This window comes from Apodemus sylvaticus, chromosome 14 (genome assembly GCF_947179515.1).
Source record: "Apodemus sylvaticus chromosome 14, mApoSyl1.1, whole genome shotgun sequence".
Taxonomy (NCBI): domain Eukaryota; kingdom Metazoa; phylum Chordata; class Mammalia; order Rodentia; family Muridae; genus Apodemus; species Apodemus sylvaticus.
Window position 1 is genome coordinate 60953866 of NC_067485.1, and position 22553 is coordinate 60976418.

Genomic DNA, 22553 nt, shown 5'->3' on the forward strand with positions numbered 1-22553 from the left:
GATGCCATGTGGTTTCTCTTTGTTTAGACTTTGCTTCTTGGTGTGACTCTTTCCTACTCTGATAAACTTACCTGCTTTGGCTGCAGAATAATGTTAAAATGGAAACCTCACCTCTAGCTCACCAAGCATGAAGAACCATATTCTGTTTGAAAGACTCTGCTATGCATTTCAAAGGGCGGCCATTAGTGACTCTGCAATGAGTACCTTGGAATTTTGAGTTTTATTTCTAGAAAGATGCTTTCAATTATATGATCCAAACTACAAATAGAAAACTGCAAAAGCATAAATGCCTTTGCATTTTACAGCTCTTCCGGGCTGTTTTATATGACATGGCCAAGGATGAAGATGCTGTTTAATGAAGTAATTTTATAAGCAAGAGAAGGCAGAAGAAGCGTGTGTTCTAACCATATTCAACACTGTCTCCCTTACCTATCTCTTACAGATGATTGAACCCATTTTTGAAGACCCAGCAGGAATTGTCTGGGCAAAGCCACCAAAATATGCAAGATGATCTTTCTAGAAGCTCAGGTACAAGAATGCCAAGCATCCACAGGCTCCTTGGAAGGAGAATACTACTACCAGCAGCCAGATAAGAGTGTAGATGCTGACCTTTGTTAGATGTTTACTGACGTCTCTTCAAAAAGAAAAGACCTGCCCTGCCGACTTCCCTGAGTAGGAGGCACATGGCTGCGTGTGAGAATGGAGATCAAATGACTCAGTGTTTAGCACTTCATTCCTGTGTCAACAGAGCTGTTACAGAATCATATTCCTTCAATCTTGCTGCCAATGGACCTCTCCTAGTGTTCCTGTGAAAGAAAGGATCCTTCTCTCTGATTTCTAACATCCCGCTGCTATTTGGGCTGTTATAGTGAAGTGCTCTTAGGAACCTTATGGGAGTCCTGCTGGCTCTCTGAAGGAAGCCACGGCTCCCTGCAGTTCCTGTCCCTGTGTTCTGTCAGCTCACATTTTAGGTGCAAAATCTCACTTGGAGACTCGCATAGACAAAGCACTCTCATTTATTTGCTTTTAATATTATGAAACGGCAACAGAAATTGGTTTGGCATTTCATAGCCCATACTCACAAAGTTAGATTTTTTTTTTAAAACCATACTACCCAGATTAAATATTTCTAAAATAACGTCATGAGCTAAGTAAGACTATAGCATATAATTTAGCACTTTGGTAATTGTTACCGGTGTTTGTCTTTTACATTTTTTTCTCCTTTGACATAGTATTCAGATGCATTTTTTTTTTAAAATAAATTCTACTAGGAATGTTCTCTTCTTCCCCCAATTCTGTGTAATTGTGCTAATATACCAGCTAGGGCAGTTATACTTTAAATGGCATGCGTATATTTAGCAGTATAATTATGCAAATCCTGCCATGTTTATGATTGTGAATGTCCTTTGGGAGCAGTTACTTAGCATCCAGTCCTAAAATGATTTCTGAAGGATTCTGGCTGCAATGTTCAGAATTCACTTCTCTCTGCTTTGCTGCTATGGGAAGGCGGTCGCAGTGCTGTCAGTCAGCCACGACTACTATAGTCACTTACATGCACCCAGTAAATACAGTACTTCGTCCTTCCTTCTTCCGTGTGTAATGGGGATGAAATCCCAAGCTTTGCACATGCTAAGCAAGGGCTCTCTCTACTCCTGAGTTATTTCCTCATTATTCAAGACAAGGTCTTGACCTTGGGATAACGGGTGTGTGCCAGGATGCCTGACAAAATGTACTGAGCCTTCACTAGACTGAGCATTTCATAACACTGCTGGTCTTATGGAATCAGCGCAACCTCCCTGCTCCTCAGTTTTCGCATCTGCGAAATGGAGTAGAACAAGCTTATATCTAGTGGTTGGTCTGGTAATTCCATCACATGATATATGGATGATACTTAATACAGCGCTTATTCCAAAGAGGCCCCTGTACATGACAGCTGCCTGTCAACAGATGCATCACGATTTACAGATGGCTATGCCCAGGCTGAATCAGTGAGGACAGGAAAGAGGCCTTCTATTAGCAGAGGCTCAAAATGTAGATGGCGTCTGTGCCTGTGTGGGCTTGTGGTCTACGCATTCATGCATGCACATCTGTATGGGGTATGTGTTTGCATGAATGTGGATGTGGATTATGTGCCTGTGTGATGGTTGGCCCAGCCCACTGGGGTCATTAAGACCCCTGGACAGTTGTCTTGCATGAGAAAGCAGTGAGCAGGCAGTAAACAGCACGCCTCCACGGCCGGCCTCTGCTTTAGCTCCTGCCTTGAGTTTCTGTTCTGACTTCCCTCAGTGATGGGCTGTTACCTGTTAGCTGGGCGTGTGAGATGAAGTATTAACACTTTCTTTCCCAAGTTGCTTTTGGTTCTGGTGTTTATCATAGAAATAGAAATCTAATTAGGGCAGTGTGGATACAAGAATGTGTGTGTTTTCAGCATGTTTTTCTGTGTCTATGTGGTGCAGGTGAACAGCTACCTCTGTGGGGTGTCTGTGTTTATAGATGTCTTTGTTATATATGTGTATATGTCTGTAGTGTGTATAGGAGTGCATGTATATGTTTATATGCTTTATGTGTGAGTGTATGTATGTATGTATGTATGTATGTATGTATTATATGCTCTGTGAAAGGTGTATGTATCTATTATATGCTCTGTGCTCAGCACTAACCAGCCCACAAACACACAAACACTCCAACCATACGTAATCTCTGGAGATAAGTTAATTCACAAACAAGGGTTCAACTTGGCAGGCTGTGTGAAACAAAATTCTTTCTTTGGTATTTCCCAGCTGGGAAGGGAGGATCCTGAAAGACACAGCTATCAGCATCCTAATCATCTGTCCTCACTCACTGGTGGCAGCGACACTGCTTTAGGAGAGCATTCATCTTTCTAAGTTAATTTTTCTATAGTTTCTATTTTAGGTATAACATAAGTCAAATTTTATAAAAATGTTTTATAACATATAAAGAAGAAATCTACGGACTTTTTTTGAGATTTGAAAAAAATGAAGTCATTGAGGTTGGCAAATCCTTTTAAATAAGGGAAAGTCTAACAGGGACATTGACAAATGGAGGGTGAAAGTCCTTTGAGACATTGGTCAGGGACCCACACAGGGAGCACTCTGTACATCCTCAAGGGCTGGGGTTTGCCGTTTTTTGTTTGCTTGACTAGATCTTTAATACAGGGCTTCATAGGGTGGCTTTGACCTTGCAGCATTCCTTCTACCTCAGGATCTTGAGTGCTGGGATTACAGTGCCACACTTTACCAGATCTCTTGACAAATGAGGTTAAGTAACAATGGCCTGGACGCTTGTGGTGCTGAGAAGGACAATGTGGTGGTTTGAATGAGAAATGCCCCCAAGTACTTGAACACTTGATCCCCAAGTACACATCGCTGTTATTTATTTATTTATTTTAAGTTTTTTTGAGACAGGCTTTCTCTGTGCAACTTTGGCTGTTCTGGAACTCACTCTATAGACCAGGCTGACCTCGAACTCAGAAATCCACCTGCCTCTGCCTCCAAAATGCTGGGATTACATGCATGCACTGGCCATTTGAGGATCTTAGGGAATCTTTAGAAGGTAGAACTGGGGAACAGGGCACAAGAGTTTATAGCCTGGCCCCACTTCCAGTTCTCACACTGCTTACTGTGTACAGTTAAGATGTGATCTCTCAAGCCTCCTGCTCTGGCCTCTGGCCATCACATTTTCCCTAATATTATAGACATCTAGCCTTTTATACCCACAAGCAAAAATAAGCTCTTTGTTTTATAAGTTGTTTTTGGTCCAGGTATTTTTTTTCACAGCAACAGAAAAATAACTTATTAGAGAGAAAGACTCCTCTGTTGAGAAAATGCGCCCAGAACCCAGCATGGGACAAAGTCATGAGTGGTGGTGAACAGAGCTCTTGCTGCTTGCTCCCCTCAAGGCACCCATGGGGCAGAGCTAGCACAGCAGAAAGGGAGGGAGGGTAGATTCCCATTCTCAGTCCCAGAAGTGGATCCATCCTTCCTTCCTTCCTTCCTCCCTCCCTCCCTCCCTCCTTCCCTCCCTCCCTCCCCATCCTCTAAATAACTTCCTGCACTAAATCCTTGTGCTTCTAGTTCTCATCTTCTGCGTGATACACCATTTCCTAGCCCGCACGTCATGAACCATTTCAGGGGATGCATCTGTCCTCACATCCACTGAGTGGTCACCACCAGCTCGCCACCAGCTCGCCACCAGCTCACGACCAGCTCACCACCAGCTCACCACCAGCTCACGACCAGCTCACCACCAGCTCACCACCAGCTCCAAGCACCATCTTTTTTCCTAGTTCTACATCCTCAAGCCAGTCATCCAGTTGCTGTTTTTCCAACTGTGAGAGCTGCATTTTGTTCTTGCGTTAAGGACTCCAAGTCATGCTCATTCCTGTTTTATTCTCCTGAAATCCTCGTGTTGTGAGATTCATTATGACTGAACAAATAGGGACGGCCTCGCATGCTAAAATTCTGCTAGAGGCGACAGGGCTTTGGACTGATTTGTGTGTGAAGACAGTAAGTTAGGAAGACAGTTCACATTCCATTCACAAGTTTGGACTTCTTGTAAGGTTATATAATAGTATGAGATGGATCCATTTTTAGTGAGGAACAGCAGCTCTAAGTACGTTCTGAGAAACTTAATACTTTATGAAACAGATAAGTTGTTCCTTTCAAGTCAATCTCTCTGCTAAATTTAATAATTATAATTAATTTTATTCTCTTCAATGAATTTAAGCTTGGAAATGTTCCTCTATCAAAATTTGTTTGCTTTTTTTTTTTTTCAATTATTACTTTACAGATTTTGGAGGGTTTTAAAAATATATTCAGGAAATAAAACTTGATTGTTATATACTGATCTCTCTCTCCCCCGCCTCTATCTATATGTATATATATTTATTTATATTTATATCCAACCCAGAGTATTTTATTCACTCAAAAACTTTACCTAATCCAATTCCACTACTGAATGAGTATTAAACTCAACCAGTCCAAGTTCATGCAAACTCATTCTTTTCATCTCCCAAAACCAGATGAGAAAATGAAATTGCATTGTATAGGCAGGACGACAGATGGCGGTGACCAACAGTTAGGCTACTGCTCATTTTCTATGGCAGGCCATTATGATTCCTTCATCTGCTATCTGTGTGGTTTCCATCAATCACCATCTTCTTCTCAAAAGTTCCAAGTTACCTTAATGACAATTCTGTGAGGACCAGAGTCTAGGGGCAGGGAGGGCTGGTGGCCTTTGTGGTACCTCTGTCTCCTTTCACATAGTCACTGGTGGATCTCATTGACCTGACCCCACTCATTCAAGAACCCTGCAGGGAAGGTTCGCCTTCCCCGATACTCAGAACTGTGTCTTCTGGCTTGGTATCCAGAGAGCAGCTTTCAGCAACACACCAGTGCAGACCACCCCAGCCATCCCTTTGTCTTACCTGGTTTCTCTGTCTTTGGGGATCGTAGCAGTGCTGTAAGCAAAAACTTGCTTCTCAACTAGAGGAGGCCCCAGGTCTACAAGGCTGGATAATCCCGGAGTGTTTCGTGGCTTTTCCATGTACACCAGGGTGCCAGGCTCTTTTTTAAAGGACTGGCGGCTGGGGGAGGCCCGGTCTGGCTGCAGGGTATGAGGGGGCCCATGTGCGTTAAGATGTGGGTGCATGTCAATCATTCTTAAGTCACCCACACGGTGTGGGGAGGCTGGGGGTGTTTTGGAGCCCAAGGTAGGCAAATGGCTGTCAGGGTATTTCCTTGACTTTTGTCTGTACAATGACTGCTCCATATGCATTTCTGCTTGCAAGGAAGGGTTACAGTAAGCACTCGCTGACCGGATCGCTGTGCGGTGATATGCGATGACATGATCTGGGACATCCAAAGGGTGGCCACCATGGGATGAGGCTATGCTCATTCGCCCCTCGTGATAGAGGTAAGGGTCGGCATAGAAACCCTCATTTCTGAACATAACCAGGTTTTTGCTGCTCATGTCTTCATCTGGTTTGACATCTCTTCTTTCCAAAATGGCGCTGGGGCTTGGGGAGATGGATCTTGATACTGGCAGGCTCGAGAGTCTGTCCCTGGGGATGGTGGCATTGCCGGGAATAGCCATGGGACGGCTGCCCCCGTAAGGGATTCTGGATGGAGAGGGAGGTAAGGAATGGGGCACCGGAGTGGATGGTGGAGAGTTTGGAATTACATGAGGTGGGTGAGCCGTAGACCCTGGTCGGGGAGCGACAAGGCCATCTCCTCTTGCATAAACAATTTCTCTCTGCATCTGGAAATAGAGCAAGGAATCAGAAAACATACTTAGAATATTTTATTTAAAAATAAAACATATTTTTAGGGGTGTCTCAATATGACAAGGTAAATTCCTTAATAAGGGAGTCTGGCTATGTATCTCACCATCTTACTAGACACTCATACCAGGTGAACAGAACCTGAGAATATGTCCCCCTTATTGGCAAAAGGGACTTTACAAATGTGAGCAAGTCATGGATCCTAAGGTGACAGATATTATCCAAGTGGGCTCATTGCAATCACCAAGGTAGACAAGAGGGAAACAAGGAAGTCAACCTTGGAGGGCTGTGAGAGTAGAGACAGTCCCGGAGAGAAAGACTAGAAGGTGCTAAGCTGCTGACATAGAAGACGAAGATGGACACAGGGGCCAAGGGCAGCAACTGCCTACAATAAAGAAATGGATTCCCCCTCAGAGTTCACAACTGAAGTGTGGTTGATAATGGTCCATTAAACTCCTTTTAGAAACCCAACCACTATACAAGAATAAATCCAGGGCATTTAAAGCCTAAAATGTTTTGTTTGGTTGTTTGTAATATCGGTGTTCAAAGCTACAGACGCACATCTCAGGCAAACTCTCCCACTGCGCCCCTTCTCACAACCCCAAGTCTCCAGTAATACCTTGTAGCTACCTCAAAAAAATAGACATATACCCAATGACAGCAACACAGATATTAGACTATGGTTTAAATATTGATGTCCCAGCTTCTTAAGCCATTTAATAAATGTAAGTGTGGAAGGAGGTTCCGTTTAACTCTTTATCTGAGCCTGTGTAGACAACACACCAGGTTAGGGCAAGTAAGGAGGTACTGGTAAGATGGCAGGTAAACCGTGAGAAGAGAAGGAGTCTGAAGGACGGTGGAGGCACAGGGCAAAGTCCTAATGGCTCTGCCTGTGGGGCAAGGAGGTTGTGGGACTTAGCTAGCATGCACTATAAGCTGGAGCATTGGGCCAGGTTGCTTAGTTATCTGCGCTTTGGGTTTGCATGGTCCAGAAGAGGTAAAGATGCCCATGGCTCTTTGACAAGTATATCTTCAAAAAGAAACAGAAGAATCAAGAGGAAAGAGGGGAAATAAATTTGCATTTTGCAAATAAATGTGTGCTATTGTCTTTTGCAAGGGCAGAATGAAAAATACAAATAAATCCAGGCTGTGATTATCTGATACACTACTGTTTTGGTCAAGCGCCTAGAGGGAAATGGAGACTTGGATCTCTCACCCTGACTTCCAAGAGAGGACAGAGAGGTAGCAATGGTTGGAGGGTAGCTGTGACAGGAACATGGGAGAGAGGAAGCTCAAACAGTGAAGAACCAGAATGTGTATCTGAGAGACTCATGGTGTATCTGAAGTAGGTAGGGAGTAGTGAATATGAAAAAGAGTCCACACCTTGAAGAAAAGAAACTGATTCATCATCACATGAATTTGTTTAGTGAACAACCTTTACCAAGTCCTTTCTAAGAGCCAGCCATTAGGATAAGGCTCCAAACAAGCTTTCAAATTCCTACTATTGGGAAGGTGAGTCCTTTCCCACATCTCCTCGAAGGGAATGCAGGGCAAGAGCCAATCAGTCTTCTCCAGGTTCTTATCCTGTCCCTAGCATCTAACAGTGTAGAATCCTCGACAGGATCAGGAACTTCTATGTATCATAATGGATCTTACATAGAAAATAACCAATTGAAAATGCAAAGTAGATAGAAATAGTAAACTACCAAGTGTAACCTTTTGTGGGTGCTTCCTGAGCAGTCACTGAATTGGCCTCTTAGAGATTGCCTAAGGAGCTGAGTGGTCTGGAGACCCCAGAGGGAGAAGATTCCTCTGGCTTACAATCACAGTTTGTCTCACTACCCTCTTTCCTCTTTAACACATACATGAAGTTCATACTCCTCTGGGCTAGTCTGTTAGGCTAGCCTGCTCTCTCTTCTCCAAATCTTACAGTGGTACATTCAAACCCCACCACGTTCTTGCCCTAGTGCTTCATACCTAGTCCTGGATTCCCAGTGCCCTAACGTTCCTGCTCATATGGCCATTATCTGCTCGACAGATACTGTATGACTCAGGTGTGCAGGGCAATAGACCACCCAAGGACACTGTCAGGGTAGTATACCCGATTAGTTCTCCAGAATAGTTGGAACAACCATGGGACAGAGGATGTGCAGAAACCATCAGGAATGCCTCTACCATTGTCCTGCAGAGCTCAGGACTTAATAAAAACAAAGGCATGCTCAGCACGTGGTTTTGTAGGTCATGAAATCTGAGAGGCAGTGAGTATCTGAGCAAATGTCCCCAAACAATCATAACACACAATACAATAACCAGCTGAAGAGTCTCAAGATAAACTCTTCATATCACAGTGACTCAAACAGGCCACTGCGTGCTGAGCATCACACATTGCCCAAGACAAGTGATCAAACAGAAGATTCTGTTGCCATTATTGTTGGGAATTACCAAGGTTAACGAGATGGAAGCTGTTTAGAAGCCAGTAGGGATCAGATCTGCCTTAACCAGGGTCAGCTCTGTTTTCCTTCCTTTCTTACTTAGCTTTAGGAAACATTTAGATTTTGGGGATCCCAGCCCAGTTGGACACAGTAGAAATATTTATCTTTCTGTTAAGAGAATAAAAAGAGGACAAGATTCTAAACAGCTGAGAACTGTTAAATAAATTCATATTAATGAAAGGAAAATGTAAATTAAATTAATAAAAACATAGACACATATCTTTTAAAACAGCAGAGGTATTCAAACAAGAACTAAAAAGCATGTTTTGTGGTATGAAAAGGCATAGTTAAGAGGAGTTATACTTTATCTTTTAAAATAAAATACCAAAAACGAAACAACAACAAAAAAACTGATTAGAAAAAAGATCATTAAAGTTTCTGGTGGCATGCGTGGATATATTCTGAAAGAATAAATCAATTAAGAATAATTCTGATACATTATGCTGTGCATTCATATGAAGAATGTGGAAGTCAGTCAAAATACTGAAGAGCCAACATCTGTCTTGGTCCAGGGGCTCATCAGTACAGAGCATGAGTGAGGAGGGATCCTAGCTATAGCCATGAGCAGCACACACCTGCTGACCATGCTGGGTATCATCCATTGTCTTTTCCATTTCAAAATAATCTTGCTATGGTCCAGTGGGGCCACTGAGTAACCACTGAGCTAGCCACTGAATATTCAGTTATGACTGAACAGTCCATCTGAGGTTGAATGTCTCCCGTCAATACCAGTGGCATAGAAATCAGAAGCCTCTGGCAAAATGCTCACGTTGCGTTGCCAGGCTATGTCTGATTTCCCAAGACTGGGCTTTAAAAAGCTCCCCGGATCATTTCACCCTCTGCTCTAGATAGAGCCCCAAGAGAGAACGACAAGATAATCCCATTAAGCCCTGGGGAAACATGGATTTCAGATCTACGAGAACAAACCCTTAATATGAGATAACTCCAGTTTATGCAGTACATGTTCTAGGTTAAGCTGAAGGCACCTCACTCAAGATATGGTAGAAGGCTTGGGAAATGAGGAAGGACCCTCATGTTAATTTGAAAAAATTAGTCTTTAGTGACCTCACAAGATGCTTCTTTGATTGGCTGTGGGGCAGCTCAGCAATAATAGTTTGTAATTTAGAACAACCTTTGCCGCTCAAGCTAGTGCCCTTCTTGTGACTGTAACTTCCTAGTTTCAGGCGTCTACAGTTTTCTTTGGTTGTGGTTCTTAATCACCTCGCTGACAAAGACCCGACATTAAATATGTATGAGCTTTCCTTATACCAAAACCCACGGCCAGGCCTAGGGGAGAATTAGACTAACATTCCACTGTACGGTAAGTAAGACACACGTGCACGCAGGACTGCAGGTGACCCTTGGAACCTCTGACTTTTCCATCTCCGGGCCTTCTCCCGAATCTCACTCCTCTTGCTAAGTTAAAAGTAGCTATGCAACTCATTGCATCTTTCTCTTCTGAAAATTTAACATTGGCATCATTATATAAACGTCAGCTCGTTGTCTTTCTTACAAAAGTAAAAAGAGGACCTATACACTCAGTAAAGATCTTTCTATTCTTTAATCAGAATTTATGTCGAGTATTTTTATTTGGCTGCATAGGCTGAGACACAAGAAATGTCCAACCATCCTGCAATGTATAAGGCGGGCTTTTCTCCCCGCTTGTTTGCTTTGCACAGCAATTTTCTTTTCCTCTTCCCACCGTTACCCAAATCCCCATAGTGTCTTGGCCATTTGAGTCCTTCTGGGGCTGGTAAACAGGGAGGGGTTTTACAGAGGCACATCACCAAGGTGGCCCTGGGTAGCAAGGTGCTGTTCTTCTGCCCGGTTCAATAAACTGTCCCATTCTTTCCTCCAACCAGAAAATACTGAAGGTCGGTACAAATTACATTTGAATTAGGCAGCTAAGCATACAGCTGTATTTATTCCCACCCCCCACCCCCCAGAATTCTAAAGCAAGGCAAGTGTCCTTCTGTTGGAAATTTCCTGAACGTAAGATAAGAAGGAACGTTTTCAAACTGTTTCCGGAAAAGAAAACCTAGCATGAAAAAAAAAAGTTAATTTAACGCCTTTTGCGGAAACGTTCGAGTAATCAAGTCCCTTTCTGAAGCGCTTACAACACATACGGACATGCTTTGTGGGGAGGGAATATTATGTTCAGCTTACTCTATTTCAAGCCCCACCCTTCCAAGTTTAGAATCTGCTCCTCCTTCGGACCACATAATGAAGTAACCTGAGAAAAGTGAAAACAGAAAAGAGGACATTTTCAACCTCAAAGAATTAAAGACACTTACTTTTTGTCAGAGGGAGCCACCTGTGTAATTGCCTCGGTGAACAAGCCCATTGGCTCTGCCTGGGGCTATGGGACTCCTTTGTTTTGAGAGCCTCATCTGAATCCTCAGGCCCTCACATGGACAATGCAGACAACTCCCTTCTCCTCAGCGTCCAAATCACCACAAGGGCACTCAGATACTAGAATGATCCCCGATGAAAACCAGTTTGTTTGGACCTGGTCTTCAGAGCCAAGCTGCCACAGGCGTGGATAAAAAGTAGCTCTCCCAATGATAAGCCAATTTCTCCTCCCCTTGGAAATTAGTCACTGAATAAACCTCAGCCCACATCCAACCACAGGCTACTGCGTGGGTGACTCAATCCTTCAACAATTGCTTACAGGGCAACAGAGAGTAAGGAAGGCGCTCAGTTGCTGAGAGCCCTGGGTAAATGAGTTAACACAAATGCTATATTAGCAAATAGATTCTACGTAAAGCATAGTGAAGATTGTTAAAACAGACCAACAGCCAGGAACGAAATCAACGGAAAACCCAGTGTGACAATTACCCCCAGGTCCAACTCTTGGAGAAGTTTCCTGTTACGAGGAGAGAGAGAGAGAGAGAGAGAGAGAGAGAGAGAGAGAGAGAGAGAGAGAGAGAGAGAGAGAGAGAGAGAGAGAGAGAGAGAGAACGATAGACACAGAGACAGACACAGAGAGACAGGGAGAGAAGAGAACTGGCCCCGAACCCAAACTTTATTCTTCTGCTAGACCTTTTGAAGTCTGGTTTATTGGGAAGCAAAGGCAACTTGTCTCTTACCCATGTTTGTGGTACCTGAGGGAAAAAAAGAGGGAGGGAAAAGAGCTTGTCTACTAATTAACCAGGCTGAGCTCTCTGTCCTCTTGAGTACAGGGCTAGCAACAGCTCTCATTCTGCAAAGCCCAGCTGAGCTGAGAGGACAGAGAAGGCAGCCACCGTGGCTGCAAGCGGAGGTCTGGGAAAGGCAAGCAGCTTCTGGGTGCCCCCACCCTAGGCACAAGGAAGAGAGAGGCCAGGGTTATCCAGAGGCCTTCCCCAGGGAAGGTCAGAACAGCCTGCTCTTCAAGGGAGGCAGGGATGTGAGGGTTTGTGTCTACCAGAAGTGGCTGGCTGGAGGACAGGTGGCAACACCTGGTGAACAAAAGGTGAATTAGGTAAAAGCCAAGGCTTCCCTCGGCTCACAGAAGCTCTCTGTGCCTCCAGGGACAATACAACACCCATCTGGGAATCCTGCAACACGGAACCTCAGTCACTGGCTGGCCTCAAGCCACACCCCAATACCACACTCATGGCTGCCGGGACATTTAAAGAAAAACACAACCCAACGAAAGAAAACATTTTCAGATTCTCAGAGGTTCTTCTTGTCCGGCCAAAAGAATTCTGTGACGTCTCCCTAGCCCAAAGGCAGTCAGCATTGCAAGCTCACCCAAAGAACTGTTTACCACCACCAATTGCTTGTGGTTATTAAGGGAGGGGGAGAGTGGTCTCCCGGCACCACTGCTTTCCCAAGATGTCCCATTAGAAACTATATTCTGATGACGTGGCTGTAACAGATGCCATCTAAGGGGTTGGGAAAGAGGACAAGGGATTTGAAAACCCTTGTTTTCATTTTTAATCTAATCAGCACAGATTTGTTATCTCTCACCAGGCTGCGGGAAGCACATGCTCGCACACACTCACACATGCTCGCACACGCTTGGCTCTCAGGCATCTGGCATACATTTGGTAGGTTTCGTTGGGTCACAGGAGGGTTTTCCAGGAAGGGGAACTTAGAGGCTGGTCTTCATTGTCTGTGAAAGCCACATCTAGCCCTACTACACCTCTAATGTTTTGTGTAATGGCATAGGACACAGCACTGCTCTTTGAGTGACTTCCCCAATGTCTTCTTTGTTCCAAGGGACTGTCCTCAGAGTAATGTCCTTGCCATTCCCACTCCCCCAAAAAAGAAGTGACACACCCTCGGTGCTCTTTGGTTGAGTGAAGCATGCCACAATGAGCATATGATTTCATGACGGTCACCTTAGAGGTGGTGGCTTCTGGTGGTCCTGCGAGGTCACATGGTGTCATGTCAGTGGATGTGAGAGGCAGTCTGGCCTCCTTCTCTGGAGCCCAATCCTGCGGTGAATCAGGATGAATTGAATGCTCTCTAGTAAGCATGAAGTTGATTGGAGAGGGGAAAGGGTTTGCTATCCAAGGCCCTAAGAAGTGGCTCATGAACCATCCATTTCTGGAAGGAAGTGCTTGCTGTACCTAGGTCCACTGACTGTGTCACCTCTTCAGAGGACCACTTGACTCCTTCCCCCTAGTCCAAGTACAGTCAGCTGGTGGCATCTGTACTCTGGTCGGATCATGCGGCTGTTCCCAGTCTTGTTGACCTTGGGACAAACAGCTTTTGTCAGATTGCTATTCACGTCCCCCCTGCTTTTGATGGATGGCAAGTGAGGTGGAAGTAACTTATTTCTTTCGGGTTAGCATTAAGAACACCTTGCCAGTAAATACCCAGTATTACCTCAATAGGAAATAATGTTTATTCTTTGGGAAGGCCAATGGAATTGTAAAATTTATTCCTAGTTCCTCTTTCTCTTTCACTATCAATTGAAGGAATATGTATATAAAAAGAAACTCATGTGCCTGTAGACATAAAAGTGGTATCATAAAAGGAAATGATTATTATGTGGGAAAAATCTCAAACTCATCTTGTTTATACTGTTAAAATTGCAAGGATGGTCATTTGTAAGGTCTTATTAATCTATTAATGTTTCATTTGCTCATAAATGGACCATCTCCCAGACATGAGACAGACAGGCTGTTGCCAAAATTATTGGATTCTCAGTAAAGAGATGATCCAGTCAGCGGTTAGTTTATGGCTATATTTAACATGGGTGTTATTTCCAGAAATAGTTTGACATGAAGAACCCTAGTTGAGGCGTACACCACCAGATCTAGTAGATGAGCCCTGTGCCCAGCAGTGATTAAAGATGCTTGTGCTGGGGCAGAATAAAAACATCATATTAAGGACATCATCTGACTTTCAAGTCATAATCAGTGACAGGGCAGAGCTGAAGGGTAGATAAAAGAAAACTCCCCTCTTTCATGGGCACTTGATCTACTGGGCTGTTCCTCGTGCTATCATGAGTCAAGGACAGCTCCTTCTGTATTTTCAATAGGCACAGTTAGTAAAATCATATCTTCTTACAAGAATTTGCAACAGAGGGAAGAAACGATTCTTTCTCCACCTCAGTGAGTCCACCCGTGCTTCTGCATGGACAAAGTTCTTTTATTCTCGAATCCCTTTTAGAACTTCTAGATTCATTGCTGGTGTATTACCAGTGCCCAGCTCAGTGGCTTACACTATTCCCTTTAAATATCAGCTATTGGAATGCCTACTTAATTATTAACATACACCTTAAATGTATAATATATTGCATTATTAACTCAGAATGCTTTTATTTGTAAACAGAATTTTAAAATGTGCCCTTGAGCAGATGTATATGAAAATCAGTTAGCAGTTTTGCACTATACAAAGTGCTTTCAGTGACGATTTTATTTTATGGGCCCCAGAACTTGGTGAGACACAGAGGGCAGGTACCACTGTCCTGCATGGCGAGGGAATGACATGGCAGAAGCTAAGAAACTTGCCCAACATCATGTAGCAAGTATGTAACTTGTAGCATGTAGTAACCATGTAGTAAGTAGTAGCACCTTAGTGACACTCATCTGGAGGGGATAAGTTCCAACACTCTAACTAGATTCCTAAACCTGCAGATAATATAGAACATTATATATACTATACTATCCTTTACACATGCCCCCAAAGTGATGAATAACAGTCACACAACTGTAATAAAAGCTACTTAGAACTTACAGACTGTTTATTTCTTGAATTTCTACTGATTAGTTTTAGATAAACCTAGATTGATCTTAGGGGGGGGGGCGGCTGAAATCATGGGAAGGAAAACTGGACACAAATATTAGATATGGATATACACATATATGTATATACAGAGAGGACAGATTATTTATGCACTAAAATATCTGGGATGTTTCTGACTAAACTCTCTGAGCATCATGACTCTAGTTTTGCTAATGGTGCCTCTTGAAGGACCATAACGTTCAGAGTTAATTAACCACTGCATCTCTCAGAAATTCACTAACCAGTGACAGAGGCACGGGTCCTTTCTCTGGACTCCATGCTATGATCGAAGGAATTTAGATGCCATAGAACATAACTTTAGGATGCTTGCAACAGTGTAAGAACTAAGAAATGTGCATATTTCAGCTTGATGGCATGGTAAGTCTAAACTTACCAGATGAGTTCATGATGATTTAAATAGAGTTGTAATCACTACAACTGTATATTATAGAGACAGAGTTTCCAGGGCCCATTAGAGGAAAATGCTGGTAGTTATATGGATGAATGACAGAACTTGGAATCCAAATGGTCACTTAGCAGCCCCACCCTCATCCTTGACGGGTGCGTGTTGGTTCCATTACTACTTAGCTGAACAAACATAACACAAGGTGAGCTCCATCACAGAGCCCGTTTTAAACAGTCTACCGTGGGTGATGGAAGGTGTTTTGCTGTGCAATCACTTTTATCCATAACTGACCACTGGCTAATGTGTCAGGAGAAGAAAGGATTGCTTGAGAGACAAGCCCCTAGAGAGAATGATGGGAGACAATAATTGATGTCTCCAAATCCAAACTCCCAGCCGATAAATGTGAACCCTCATAACAATTACTTCTGGTTTAGAAGGGTCTCCTTTGTTCTTAAAAAGTAGCTCCCACTGTCAGACGCTTCCATGGGTATCCATGGTAGGAGGCTGCGTATAGACAAGACTGGCAATAAACGCTGTGTTACAACGGAAAAAGTGATACTTTCTCAGTTCTTTCAAAGACATTTCCAATTTCGTATTTGCAATGAATATGCCCTTGAAACCCCATCTGTGTTCGTTGGCTTTAGTTGGAGCCTGAGACAGAACATATAAAAACACCTGCGAAGTATTTGGGTCAGAGTATTATTCCTGAATAACCTCCAAGTGTGTCTCTCAGAACTCAGTGTAGACAGGCAGGCAAGAGGTCTCAGCAGGTAGAAACACTTGTCCCCTAAGCCTGATAACCTGAGTTCAGTCCCTGGAACGCATGGCAGGAGTGAAGCAATTGCCAGAAGTCATCCTCTGACCTCCACCTGTGGGCCCTATCATGCACATGCCTGTATGCAGGTGCACATGGGCTTGTGTGCATCTCCATAATGATAATATTAAATAAAAATTTTAAGATATCAGTGTAGAATAATGGAGGGCAACCAGCCATCATCACTTTTGAATGAATCACTAAATTTGCATTCTAGCCCAGGAATTAACACAAGCTTCTTAATCTTTAAATAAATAAAGATTTCCTGTAATGCCCACTCCAAAAAATATGATTCTGCAAATTCATGGAGTGTTTACTGAGTAGCTACAATCAGTGGTAAATCTAGGGTTATAACTGATGATGGAGAAGGAGTTTATTAAGACATAATCTTCACCGGGCATAGTGGCACAAACCTTTGATCCCAGTACTGAGGAGGTCGAGGCAGACAGATCTCTGTACGTTCAAGGACAGCCTGGTCTACATAATGAATTCCAGGGCAGCCAGAGTCATATAGTGAGACCCTGTCTAAAACATAAAACAAAACGGGACATACTCCTCACTTTCCAGGAAGGCATAGTTTAGAAGGGAAAGTTAAATATGCACATATATATTCAAAATAGAATGCAGGAAGAGGCACTTAAATGAGTACAATAGAGAAACCCTCACAGAACCCTCAGAATCCTCAGACTGCTAGTCTCTCTATTAGTAAATGCATTCATAACAGGAGAGGTTGGACATAGGAAAACAAAGGAGTGCTTTCAGAGGTTTCCTATTTGACAATTGCTTTCCAGACTTATCCTGTGAACTGCCTCATTATTCGTATCATGACTGTCATCTCCATGTTCCAGATGAACAAACTGACCCAGAACTTCAAGTGTCTCTTCCAAAGGCAAATGTTAGGCTATTGAGATCCCTGAACTTGGGGTTCGGCATCCAGAAATCAGTGTGCGGTTCTCATCTTAGAAAGCTCTGGGGTTGAGTATTATTTTGGTGCAAAATCAAGTCCAGAGATATCCGAACAAAGTCATCTCTGCTGCCTGTTCCAAGAGCCAGAAGAGAAGGGTAAAACAAACCAGACCATATCCACATTATCTAAAAATGCAGGGCAAAGTCTTCGAAACAATGACTCCAGGATATCCGTGACCCCCACCAAAGTGCTCCATTTCAAAGAAATACCTTTGTGTTTTCAGTTCAAATATCAAGTTAGCCAGCCAGTGAGCATGGCTCAGAAATCTGAGCTGGTCAGCAAAACCACTGCCTTGCCTTATTTGGATAAATAACAGCCTCAAAGACAACCAGTTTGGGAATCATGCATGCCCCGAGGTTAAGCTTGGCAGCGTCTTTGCCCAAGTCTTGCCCTGCCCTGCCCTGCCTTGCCCTGCTCCAGTGGATGGAAGAATTGAACCAGCTATCACTATCCCTTCTGAACCAGGCTGACCCTTAAAAAAATGTCCCCACCACTGTACACTAGATCTGCTTCTTGGTGTTCTAAGAGTACATGGCCAGAAGTGTGGACATCCTGCTCCCAGCATTGGATAAATGAAGCCTTGCATTCTGCAACCAAGGAAGTCATAAGGAACCAAATGGGGAGTTGGCAGCTCAGCAGTTTCCGGGACAGATGCCATGCTCCATGGGACAAAATGGCTGCACCAGGGAAGGAGGGAGCTACTGTCTAGGTGTTCTTGCCAAATTCTGTCCCCTAAAAAGAAAAAAAAATCTGGGCCTATTTGTAGTATGACATATGAAGCCACAAAGGATCTAAGGGGCACTTTACAAAGTTCCTAACTAGCACGAGAACATCTCATTCACTTCAAAGATGAACAAAATCCACATTGAACCAAAATAACATTCGTTCTCCCACTGCTCAAACCAACAGTCAGTCTCTCCCTCTTTTCAGTGTGTGTGTGTGTGTGTGTGTTACTTAAAAAAAAAAAACAAAACTTGTTACTTAAAAAAAAAAAAAGAGAGAGAGAGAAAGAGAGACAAAATTTTTCTTCCTTACTCACACTCTCAAATTAATGGATGTTCTGAATCTAGACCATGTTGTGCAGAAGACTGCTAGTTTCTTTTCTGTGGCTGTGCTAAACATCATAACCAATAGCAATTTAAGAAACCAAGTGGCTTATGGTTCAAAATGAATAAGAATCTTTGAAGGCAGGGCAGAATGACAGCATGTGGCAGGTGTGTCGGCAGGAACATGAATCTTAACAGCAAGCACGAACAGAGAAAGCACACTAAAAAGTAGTGAGAGGGTTTATACTGTCATAGCTTACCCCAATGTCATTCTTCCTTCAGTGTGACCATGCCTCCTAACCTCCCTAAACAGTGCCGCCAAGTGGGGACCAAGTATTCACATGAGCTTCTGGGGGACATTTCTCATTCATACCACCAGAGACTCTATTCATTTCCAACCAGTTCAACAAGAAAACTCAAATATCAACATTTTCTAGTAAGTTATTTATTAAATAAATAATGATCTACATTTCTGCTTTGGATCCTTCTCTTCCCCTTTCTATCTTACCAGTCATGAAAATCATCTTGAAATCCTTAAAGGACCATGTGTGGAAGGCGTGGTCCACAGTTGCTGGACAGAATCACTGAGAGGGGACTGGTATACAAGGGCTCTGCCTTCTTCAGTGCATTATGATTCATTCATTGGTAGGTGTAAAATCCAGTGGCATTATGGGAAGAGGTAGATACTTTCAGAGGCACTCTCATTTTAGGTTGGTTGCTAGGGGGCGTGTCCTTGAGGGCTATGGATTTCCCTGAACCCCTTCCTCCACTGTTGTCTGTTTCACACTTTCCTTCTGTGAAGTGAATAGCTTCTGCCTGTGGCAGAATGTCTTTCTTGATAGCAAGCCCAGAAATAATGGAATCAGCTGATCACGGACCAAAAAACTCTGAAAATGTGAGCCAGGTTAAATCCTTCCTTCTGTTTCTCTAGATCTCTACAGTAGTGGAATAAATACACACACTATTGGCTATCTGGTTCCAGATGTTTGTAAGAATGGTTGAGTCGGTTAGATCAAGGAAATTTGGATATTCTCAGAATTTCCTCAGTTATTCCCAGTCCATCTTGGCCTGTCATACATTCACATTGGTAGTAGACATCTGGGTACCTTTGCACAATCCTTATCCAACAAACTATCTTTTACCATTGCTCAAAATTGAACTTTGGAGAGTGATCCAAGTTCACTGTGGACATGTATGATAATGCCACGATGAAGCCCACTGTGCGGTGCATATGATACAGGCTGACATTTGCACATTAATTACTGGTTTTTTATATATAGCAAAAAAATATAGATCTAAAGAAAATGGGCATGTTTTATCACTGGACATCTATGATTAAGTTGGCTTTGCACATAGACTCACTGTATGAATACTTAAAACATAGAAATGTATTTGGTTGGGAATGGTAGCAACAGCTACTCAGGAGGCTGAGGAAGAAGATTGAAAGTTCAAGGTCTTCCTGTGTTACAAAGTGATAGTCTGGGCAACTTTGTCTTTAAATAAAATGTGAAGCAGACTGGGAACATAGCTAAGTGGAAAAGTGATCATGTAACATGTATAAGACCCTAGGTTCAGTCCACAGCACTGTGAAAACCTAAATTCTCTTAAGGTCAGTTTATATATATATGATATATATCATATATATTATATTTTTATATTATATATGAGTATATATGATATATATGTATATATACAATATATACATATATGAGTATGTATATTTTAATAAAAATTGTGACTCACAATTGCACATTTGACTCATTTTTATGTCCTAGCCACAAGGTGATATAGAATAGAAACTTGCTAGCATTTTCTAAATGTCTTCAGATCATTGTTATGAATAATAAAAATACAGAAACATTTTAAAACAACATATTTCAGCCCTAAGATGGCCACATTAACATAATTATAGCTTTGGTTGCCAATAATGCCACATTTCTCATTTTTATGAGAATACAGAGGTTCTCTTAGATCACAAGCTAATAGGCTCCTTGGTCTAAATATACACAGTGAAATCTTCAGCAGATTTCTGAAGCAATGAGGTCTGACCCAGTAGATATCTGGTTGAGCAAATTACTCTGCAGTGGGGCATATCCTTTTTCCTTCTTGTTTTGCAGTTAAACAGCTGCTAGGAAATATATTTTTAGATCTGCTTTTAAAGGAAAGCAAAAAAATCTTATCTACTTTGTAGAGATGCACTGAGAATGTTCCTTCACCAACAACTACATGGTGCCAACCATCTTCAGAATGTCATAATCAATGTCTGTCCTTGGAAGTAAGTGCAGAAACAGGTCTATGTGCTCATTGTCAATGCAGGCATCCAGCTGTGATCACATGGCGTAGTGTTCCATGAGAAACACACATTGATGTCCAGACATGCTATAGAAATTTTCCATTGTGGGTGTGTTTGACTTCTTGCTCTCTAGGGCTGTGTTTGGCACGTCTTCCTCTATTAAGGGCAAATGAGAAGTAATGGGTTCAAAGGGTGGAAATGACCAGGCAAATCATGACCTCTGATGTCACAGGAAAAGGAAAGAGGGGGACCTAAATTCGAAATCAAGTACACGTGTGGACCTAGCAAATGACTCCAGCATACTGTTCATGCTGTTGGAATGTGGCGTGACTCAGTGCTACTTGTTCAGAGGCTTAAATGCAGCCCTGGAAATTCACACCTTTTATTAAGAGAGGCCTCAAGGAAATAGATCTACGTAAAACGACTTTGTGAGTGCCTCCTCTTTATGGAGAATAAGATGCTGGAGCCTTGACAACTCTTCAAATGGAATTAGACTTTGGGCTTTTGGCAACAAACGATTCATTCTTTTCAGTTGTATGTAATCCATAATAATTGCACCTTCCATGAGTCCCAGATTAGATTTTGTCCTAAAGGCTTAACCCATGAGATTAACTCTGTGCAGGCTCGCCATTTATGCCCTAACCCCACTCTAGCTGAACTATCTACCACTCATTTAACAATTTCCTTTAAGTTGGGTTTAAACTCACCTTTAACTTCTTTACTGTGACCAAAACAACACTCGTCGGTTCCTAGGTCCTTGGTCTTATAATCTTTTTAAAAAAATCATTAAACATGGTATTATACAAAGACTAAAATTTAAGCCAGGTGTAGTAGCACACACCTGGTCAGGTCATTGAGGCCAGCAGGATGCACAGTAAGATCCCCACCCATCTCAAAAGCACAAAGACAGTGGGTGGGGGAGAGGTGGGGATGGGAATGGGTGGGCTGAGGTGGGGGAAGGACTGAAGGAGAGAGTACTGGGAGACTCAACTGAATTGGGGGGGGGGGTTGTCGAGGAGGAATATCTCTGGGAAGAGCTAGAAATCTAGGACAATGGAAACTCTCAGGGGTTAATGAGGGTGACCCTAACTAAGACTAGCAAGAGGGATAAGGATCTTGAATTGTCCATTTCCTGTAAACAGGCAAGACTTCTAGAGGAGGGACTGTGATACCAATTCAGTCACAAAACCTTAGACCCACAATGTGTCCTGCCTACAAGATGTGCAGGGGTAAAAGATGGAGCAGAATTTGAGGGGAGGGCCAACCTATCACTGGCCCATCATGAGACCCACACCATGAGAGGGAGCCTACTCCTGACACATTGATGTTACTCTGCTTTGCTTGCAGACAGGAGCCTAGCATAGCTCTCATTAGGGAGGCTTCATCCAGCAACCGATGGAAACAGATAATAGAGACCCACACCTAAACATTAAGTGGAGCTGGGGGAATCCTGTAGAAGAAGGGAAGGAAGGATTGAAGAAGCCAGAGAGGTCAAAGACATCACAAGAAAACCTACAGAATCAACTAACCTGGGCTCACAAAGACTGAACTGCCAACCAGAGAGCATGCATGGGATGGGCCCAGGCCCTCTGCACATAGGTCAGAGCTGTGCAGCTGGGTCTTCATGTGGGACCCCTAAAGTGGGATCAGGGGCTTTCTCTGACTACATTACCTGCTTTTGGATCCCTTTCCCCTTACTGGGCTGTCTTGTCTAGCCTCAAGACGAGAAGATGTGCCTAGTCTACTAAAACTTGGTATGTCAAGGCTAGTTGATACTAGGGGAAGACTCTCCTTTTCTGAGGAGAAAGGGAGGAGAAGGGGAGAGGAGGGGAGAGGAAGAGACTGGGAGGAGAGGGGGGAAGTTATGATCAGAGTGCAAAGTAAATAAATAATTAAAACTAAAAGGATGCAAAGCTCCCTTTGCCATGTGTCACCTAAAAAGCAGAGGTGCAAGTGGTCACGGTCATGCAAGCCTTTAATTCCAGCACAAGGGAGGCAGAGGCAGGCACATG

General features: G+C 43.0%; 1 protein-coding gene across 14 annotated transcripts in view; it reads right to left on the bottom strand.

Annotated features, from left to right (window-relative positions):
• Kiaa1217 (KIAA1217 ortholog) overlaps positions 1 to 22553 on the bottom strand; it is a 295062-nt gene that overhangs the window by 57106 nt on the left and 215403 nt on the right. For all 14 annotated transcript variants that reach the window (XM_052156787.1, XM_052156786.1, XM_052156785.1 and 11 more), the window contains one exon: positions 5447 to 6279. In XM_052156787.1, the coding sequence (XP_052012747.1) occupies positions 5447 to 6279 (833 nt within the window). The remainder of the gene's footprint in view (positions 1 to 5446; positions 6280 to 22553) is intronic.